The 9001-nt window shown below is 39.6% G+C and overlaps 1 protein-coding gene across 7 annotated transcripts in view; it reads left to right on the top strand.

The window, feature by feature from the left end:
• The window catches only part of exoc6 (exocyst complex component 6), a 42948-nt gene that overhangs the window by 5569 nt on the left and 28378 nt on the right, over window positions 1-9001 (top strand). For all 7 annotated transcript variants that reach the window (XM_047817252.1, XM_047817256.1, XM_047817255.1 and 4 more), the window contains exon 2: window positions 4625-4796. In XM_047817252.1, coding sequence (XP_047673208.1) covers window positions 4625-4796 — 172 coding nt within the window. The remainder of the gene's footprint in view (window positions 1-4624; window positions 4797-9001) is intronic.

The following is a 9001-nucleotide window of genomic DNA, read 5'->3' as shown; positions in this document are numbered from 1 at the left end:
TTTAAACTACTACCATTTGAGACCCACATTAAAGGTGCACAATGTTTCAATAACGCTTCAGAAAACTGAGTCGGCCGACACAAAACAAACTGTAGCCAATGAGCAGTAAGGGGCGTGTCTTCTCAAAGTGCGGTGGAGAGAGTGTACAGTGTGCATGTCTGACGTTAGCCGAAAGCGATTGAAACAGTGACATGGTGGATAAAAACGAAAAGCTATAAAAGGCTTACGATAAGGCAAGAAGCCAGACCCGTGTTCATATAGGATCAGCTTTCCAGCATTGGAGAGAAGTAACGGAGTGGTAATTAATTTTTAGAAATTTTTACTGATAAAAATATCCCCTCGGCCAGCTGCCCCAGCAGGTTCCACCATAATAGTTGCCTGGGTTACATATGTGTGGGCGGAGCTATCAAAACAGGGGTCACACCCAATTGGGTTAGGGGCGTGTTTGTTTTGGTGATTTCAAATGTCAACGCTGGCTTTCAGAGATCGTGCACTGCTCCTTTAAATGATTTTCTGTGTTAGCCAATTTCCACATTGTGTTCTGAGGAGGTCTTTGGCTGAATGTGTCGACACGTCGCATGTCTCGTCTTTGCCCGAATTTGCAGAAAGCTGCTTTATTTTTAAAGAAATTCTGCCACTAAATAGTGAAATCATGGAAGGATAGGATAATAACTTTTATACCACTCCATCATTGATTATTTTCCTTTAACAAAATTCCATGAAGAGTTTATTCCTTACATCTCTATGGCTGATGCGCAAACTACGGGAGCCCAGAGGGGAGCGTCAGTGGATGTTAAAGAGAAAACCGATTTTCAATCAAACAAATCGACATAAACTACACATTCGCGTTAATTGGTAAAATCGTTATATTACCCAGCCCTAATATAGCTTTTAGAATTTTGTAGCTGAACTAAATAAATACTTGGTTATTGTCACTAACCTATTTGTCATTTGTTGTAGTTTGTTTTAAACAGCTAATTTATAGTGTTTGAGTGCTTCTGTGTTTTCTGCATGCAAACTGCCTGTAACTGAATGAAAAGTTTCTGTGTTTTTTTCTTTTACTTTGAGACAAGACAGGACGAAATGTCTTTTTTGCTCTTGGCAATAACAGGAAGGAGGAAGTGTTGGGACAGAGGTGCTGTTGATGCTTGCTATCTCTCTCCATGAACGGACGCTACAACTTAGACAGGAAGTCAGGGTGTGAGGAACAGGACCTCTGGTTTCAGCATTTCTAAATAAATGTTTCAGAGAGGATGTTTTACAGGAAAAAAGCTGTAGGCATGTTGAATCATTTATTGAGTAATGGAGAAATGTCCATGTTTGCCAGGTGACATTTACGCTTCATGTAAAATCGAAATGTAGAAAAAATGTAAGAAAGTGTTGCTTTGGCAACAGCAGATTCATCTATTCCTTACAGTCAGTTGTCTCGTGGAAGGCAGTGTGCATGCTGAGAAAGCAGAGAGATGTCTATTAAATATGTTGATATATTTTCCCCACTGTTTTTATCCTCATTACAGGAAGGTCCTCATTATCATACGAGTCCAGGAGAGTGAAGGCTATCACATTATTCCTCCATGTCACGTGAAGCCAGTCAGTCTCTTTTTTTAAAACACTGCGCCCCCTTCTGGATACACAAGCTCACAGACGCTCCTGTCTGCAGATGCTAATACTACTGAAGTAAATGTTTGGAAACTAAAAACATGTCAGCAGTTATGGGAAATATACACACTCTTGGAATTCTTCTCTTCCAATCAAATTACAGAAATTAACCACCGATTTATAATAAATCTATAACAAATGTACACAAATAAATAATAGGATGCTAGACCTTAGCAAAGTACAGTAGGTCTTATGTTGTTTACTAAATATCCAAATTGCAGATTAATGAGTCTTTTTTTTTGTACAAGACTAACTGTAAATTTGTTCAGGGGTGAAGATTGAAAAGTATATATGTTACTCTGTTGAAACTGAGCCTTCATCAATTTGTACTGCCTTTGGAACAAAAGCCACACAGGATTCTCAGGAAACACCTGCAGCCTGACCCACTACGACTTCACTTCCTGTGTGGAAACATGCCCAGGGGAAGTGCAGTCCAGTGTGGCGTGTACCTGAACCAGACAGTTTGGGTTATGTTTAGTCAGCACAGCAAGGGTTTAACCTCCTCAATCATTCATTGTTCTTCAGTTGTCTGTGAGTTCACCATAAAGTACTCACTACTAATATAATCAAACAGCTTCGGACCAATCAGGATGGACAACTGAAGCGTGCGGTTGTGTAAATAAATCTACTTTTTATTAATAGATAGATTTAGATTTAATCACCATAACATACAGTTTTAAGTATGATGCCTTAGCTGTCTATATTTCATACACTGGTTCACATTGGCAGACTTGACTGTATTTTATATCTGTCTGGTGTTGTGTGTGAAGCGCTGCATTATTTGCATGAGCTTTTGACAGGCAAATTACAGCAAACCACAATCACGGGCTTTTATTTTGAAGAAGAACTTGTGACAAATACTTTACAGTGTCAATTCATATTTTGACGTATCCCAGCTTAGGAAGTTAAAGTCGGAGCACAGGGTCGGCCCTGGAGCAGAGTGGCAGCTAAGCAGTGCTGGGGTTTGAACCACCGACCTTCTGATCAGTAACTGAGAGACTTAACCACTGATAGGACTCAGACCCACAATCCCTAGCTAAAGAAAGCTCATGCATTATTCAGCAGAACACTTGGGCTAGTACATTTTATAGCAGATCATTTTCCTTTTCTCATTAATATTGTATGTAGAGACTTCTAAGTGGTTCAAGCAAAACTGCTAACACGTGTATCATCTCAGAACTTAAATTTTATTGTCTTCATTTGTAGATCTTTCCTACTCCACATCAGAAAGAAAACCAGACAGATGACTTTCATTCATTCATTTTCTACCGCTTCTCCGAACTTCTCGGGTCACGGGGAGCCTGGCACAGATGACTCATTTACTCAGGCACAGATGACTTATTTACTATAAAGATTAGAAGATCTTTGGCTGTCCAGGTTCAGGGAGTTTTTTGCCAACTGAGACTTCAGGTTTCTGTCATGGTGACATGGTGTTCTGCTTTGGCAGATTCAGCCATTTCTGCTTTTTAAGACGTCTTTCTTATTTGAATTATATTTGAATTTGACTTTGGCTGTTTCCCTCTTGACCTGTCAACAAGGCTGTGAACAGGGAGGAGTTTCAGTGTGATGAGAGTTTCAACCAGAAGTAGGGCAATAGGGTATTTAGTCTTACTGCCTAATCGCCTAATAGTGATCAATGGTCGCATTCGTTACCCATCCAAAGAGCTAACCTAGATATATATATATATATATCTTCTGCATCAGATCATTTATCATACAGATTTATTAATTTAAACCTTTTATCTACAATTTAAGTGTGATGCAATCCAAAGGTATTTAAATGTATCTTCTGGAGAATCCACAAGGTGGTGCTCTTGGAGCGTTAATTGACTAATTTGCCTTGTCTGTGCAGTACTGAGTGAGGGTGCGCTTCAGGGAAAATAGGATTTACCCAATGTTAGTGCTTGTTCTGTCAAACATTTCACATACTCTGGGACTTACTGAGAATAAAAGAAATAATCTTAACCATATTGAATCTTCGGAGCTCCGGCAAAAGTTTGGTGCTGTGATATGACATTTCTGAAATGGAATCTCTGACATGCTATTGTTCAAAAAATGCTTTCCTTTTCCAAATCCTTTGTTGTTGTTTTAGATTAAATACAGATTACTGTGGGATTATGGTTGTGGGTTTGATCAATTTTGTTTGGTAGTTCAGATGTCATGTAACCTCCATCCTGCAGTGAGCCTGACCCTGTGCATGGCCATCTGGAGCATCTGAGTCACAGCCAGAGAGGTGAAGAACACTCCACACAAACGTTACCTTCCACACAGCATGAAACACCTGTTCATTTGCCATTCCAGCTTGTATTCAACCAGGATGGAAGATAACAGTAATGCTGATGGATGTTCTGTAGAATCGACCACCACTCCGAGCAGGGGTCTGGTGCACTTTCACTTCACAGTTCACTAAATTTGAATCAGTTTCTGTTTGGCTTCATGATAAAATAACTTTAGCTGAGGGTTGTGTTTGGTCTCATGAACCTCTTTTACTGACTGGTCAGAAGAACAGCAAAGGAAAAAGGTAAACAGTCCTTTTGCCAAGTGTGTGTATAAGTGACGAAACTCACTCGAGCATGCAGAACACAGAGCTGGCACTAGATATGTGTTGGATTCTAGTGATCATTTTCCTCATTTATCTAAATATCAAGAACACATTCAGTCAGTTTAGCAGCTCATACTTACAAGAGAAATATCGCTTGCAACCCTAAACACACTACATTTAGTTTTACGTCCCTTTCTCACTTCAGCTGTTGGAGTTTTGCTTGGTGTCCCACGTTCCAGTCATGCCACAGAAGCACTACGGAACTCTGTTTGCGCTCCTTTTCATCAAACTTTTTTCCTTTTTGATATGGATCTTTTAAAAGTGTTAGCAAACTCTTGTGGACACAATTAATTTATCTATATTTTAATAAAGGCATAATAAAATAATAAAGACAAAACTTATTTACTTATTTTGTTGTTTCAGATCCGTGTATGATGACCAGCCGAATGCACACAAGCGGTTTATGGAAAAACTGGATGCCAGAATTCGTAACCATGACCGAGAGATCGAGAAGATGTGTAACTTCCACCATCAAGGTTTTGTTGATGCCATCACAGAGCTCCTCAAAGTCCGGGCAGACGCAGAGAAGCTGATGGTAAGAAGGACATTTAATTTCAAACATTCTCAAAAATGGCACTCGGGTAAGATGGACATCCATAGAGACGATGAGATGTCTCTGATTCCCTGATGTTGCGATTGCAGAAATTAACCCAGAAGCTCGAAGAAGCTTTCTATTTTTAAACATTACCTCAGATTTTACACACATTTTGTACAAGATTCCTCATTTGACGTCATCAAAACACACCTTCAGACAAAGCCCTTATGTATTTACTGCATGAACATGAGTGCAGCAATCGTAGAACGGAATTAAATGTCTCTTCACTGGTAGGACTGTAAGAGATCTGTGTATAATCCTGTGGTTGCAGATTCAAGTAGATTTTCATAAAGGAGGCACAAAAACAATCCCACAAAACATCCAGGTAACAAAACGCACTTAATAATGGAGGGTGTGTAAACTTTTGCACTGGTTCATTTGGGTAAATTCTGTTGTTCTGATTGAGTCTTGTGGACAAGTTGTGAACGTCTGTTATGTTAAATAGATTATTCAGTGCAAAACTAAATACAGAAGAAAATGTAGTTTTTATCACAATCTTATTATTTAAAAAAAAATATTATTATTATTATTATTATTATTATTATTATTATTATTATTATTATTAACAGACTCCCTTCTGAATTTTGGGGACATTTAACAAATGTGTTTGATGCTTCAATGGATATTAATTTGCATACAAACAGTAAAGAAATCCTGGTAAATGGAGATCAAGACAAACAGATAATATGCAATTTTTTGTGAACGTGATCTAAAAAAAAGTCTTTTATTCATGAAGAATGTGTGATTCTGAACCGTCATGTAAATTACATTTTTAAAGAAAATTGTGTGAAGTGGGCATGAATTTACTTTTAATCTGAGATGTTAAATATCCATTTTTCTTATAGGACAAAACTCTCCGGATAACATTAGTGTGTAATAGGAACATATGAAGTTTTGCTACCCGTACAGCAGTAAGGGACACTACAAAAATATTAATACCAAAAAAATCTGCCTTTGTTCTGAAAGTTAATCAAGTCTAAACGTCAGTCCAAATAGTCTGTAACTCTTCTCAGCTTCAGAATGGGCAGCGGCTTCAGGGCAGGGGATTAAGTTGGGATTCAGTCTTCATTCATTTCCAGAGTGATTTATGTTTCCAGTGATTTTATAGGGTGAATTTTACATTTTGTCTTTTACAATGTGACAAAAACCTGATAAGGTTTATATATTTTTGTCTTACTATTCTACACCATTTACAATAGTTGATACTGATGGGTCAGAAGGTATTGTTTTATTTTCTCTAAGGGCAGTTGGGGCAGTAGTGCAGAGCGGTTGGGGCAGTAGTGCAGAGCGGTTGGGGCAGTAGTGCAGACTCGACTTTAGACCACCTTTGTGTTAAGGTGCCAAAACCTAGAAATGCTGATATGGTGTTCTTTCCTATAAAGAGACTTTACACTTTTTTAAACAGTCGTCAGCATCACACACGGACATCCTGGTACCTTGTGGTGGTTTCTTGGTAACATGACAGGTTGTAGGTTTTTTATGCAGCTCCAAAATCACATTGTAAACCAACAATCACAAAAAAACTTGGGAAGGTCTTTCAGGTCCTACATTTGCATTTGCCTTTGCCTTCATCACTGAACATTTTATGCTCATCATCCTGTTCAAAGGTTTAGAACCTACTACCTAAGGGTTAGAACCTATTACCTAAGGGTTAGAACCTATTACCTAAGGGTTAGAACCTACTACCTAAGGGTTAGAACCTACTACCTAAGGGTTAGAACCTACAAAATACATGGCATGTAACAATATACATCTGACAGAAGTAAGTGCACCCCTCACATTTTTGTAAATATTTTATTATATCTTTTCATGTGACAACACTGAAGAAATGACTGTGCTCCAAAGTAGTGTGTACGGTTTGTACAACGGTGTACAGTAGTGTGTGTACAGTTTGTATAACAGTGTAAAGTAGTGTGTGTACAGTTTGTATAACAGTGTAAAGTAGTGTGTGTGTACAGTTTGTACAACGGTGTATTCAATTCAATACAAGTTTATTTGTATAGCGCTTTTTACAATAGACTTTGTCTCAGAGCAGCTTTACAGAACATAAACACAGAGCAGAAGGTAAACATAATTAATGATAAAGGAAATAATGAATAATAAAAGAAATAAGAATTAACAGAATAAAAATTCTAGGTTATTATTAGATGTATATAGTTCACAATGTGTATGTATTTATTCCCCTATGAGCAAGTCTGAGGTGACTCAGGCAGCAGTGGCAAGGAAAAACTGCCTTAAATTGGTAAAGGAAGAAACCTTGAGAGGAACCGGACTCAAGGGGGAACCCATCCTCATATGGGTGACACTGGGGGTGTGATTGTAATATACAGTCAGTTAAATGTTGTATTGGTGTGAGGTTCAAGGACTTCTGATCTCCTGAGTACCACAGAGTCTAACTGGAGATGTCTCAGGATTCTTAGAGTCGGCCTCGGCTCAGTGGACGTCCAAAGGCTTCGTCCCACAAAGGACGATGGGAGCCGGTACAGTGTCTGGATGCCTCGGGATGGGTACAAAGAGAAAAGCAGTGGAAAGGGATTAACATATCTGCCGTTCATAAAAATGTGCTGGTCTGATGTACTGGTGCATGATATTATGGGATGTATTATGTGTACGCCTGACTAAAGAGATGAGTTTTCAATCTACATTTAAACTGGGAAAGTGTGTCTGAGCCCCGAACACTATCAGGAAGACTATTCCAAAGTTTGGGAGCTAAATAAGAAAATGCTCTACCACCTTTAGTAGACTTAGATATTCTGGGAACTAGCAGAAGTCCTGAGTTTTGTGATCTCAGAGAGCGTGAAGGATTGTAACGTGTTAGAAGACTAGTTAGATACATGGGAGCTAAACCATTAAGAGCCTTGTACGTAAGTAGCAGCAGTTTGTAGTCAATTCTATACCTAACAGGTAGCCAGTGTAGAGATGATAACATTGGGGTTAAAGGTCATACTTTCTTGTCCTAGTGAGAACTCTGGCAGCTGCATTTTGGACTAACTGTAACCTATTTATTAAAGATGCAGGACAACCACCTAGTAATGCATTACAATAGTCCAGTCTAGAGGTCATGAAGGCATCAACTAGCTTCTCAGCATCAGATACAGACAGGATGTTTCTCAGCTTGGCAATGTTTCTAAGGTGGAAGAAGGCTGTTTTGGTAGTATGGGCGATATGATTTTTAAAAGACAAGTTACTGTCTAGTATAACACCGAGGTGTACAGTAGTGTGTGTACGGTTTGTACAACGGTGTACAGTAGTGTGTGTACGGTTTGTACAACGGTGTACAGTAGTGTGTGTACGGCTTGTACAACGGTGTACAGTAGTGTGTGTACGGTTTGTACAACGGTGTACAGTAGTGTGTGTACGGTTTGTGCAACGGTGTACAGTAGTGTGTGTACGGTTTGTGCAACGGTGTACATTTACTGTCCCCTCAAAATAACTCTACACACAGCCATTAATTTCTGGCCAAAAAAGTGAGTCCACCCCTAAGTGAAAATTGGGCCCAAAGTGTCCATATTTTATGGAGCCACCATTATTTTCCAGCACTGCCGTGACCCTTTTGGGCATGGAGTTCACCAGAGCGTCACAGGCTGCCATTGGAGCCCTCTTCCACTTCTCCTTGATGACATCACAGCTGGTGGATGTTAGATATTTTGCGCTCCTCCACCTTCAGTTTGATCATGCCCTACAGGTACTCAATAGGGTTTAGGTCTGGAGACATGCTTGCCCAGTCCATCACCTTTACCCTCAGCTTCTTTGGCGAGGCAGTGTTCATCTTGGAGGTGTGTTTGGGGTTGTTATGTTGGAATACTGCCCTGGGAGGGGATTCATGCTCTGCTTCAGTATGTCACAGTACATGTTGGCTTTCAGGGTTTGCTCAATGAACTGTAGCTCCCCAGTGCATGCAGAACTCATGCAGCCCCAGACCATGACACTCCCACCACCGTGCTTGACTGGAGACAAGAGTCCTCCTTTTGTCTTCCTCACCTGGTTGCCTTCACACACGTTTGACACCATCTGAACCAAATAAGTTTATCTTGGTCTCAAAAGATATAAAATATTTATGAAAATGTGAAGGGTGTACTTACTTCTGTCAGATACTGTGTGTGTGTGTGTGTGTGTGTGTGTGTGTGTGTGTGTGTGTGTGTGTG

This window comes from Tachysurus fulvidraco, chromosome 8 (genome assembly GCF_022655615.1).
Source record: "Tachysurus fulvidraco isolate hzauxx_2018 chromosome 8, HZAU_PFXX_2.0, whole genome shotgun sequence".
Taxonomy (NCBI): Eukaryota; Metazoa; Chordata; class Actinopteri; order Siluriformes; family Bagridae; genus Tachysurus; species Tachysurus fulvidraco.
This window is presented reverse-complemented; position numbering and strand designations above follow the sequence as displayed.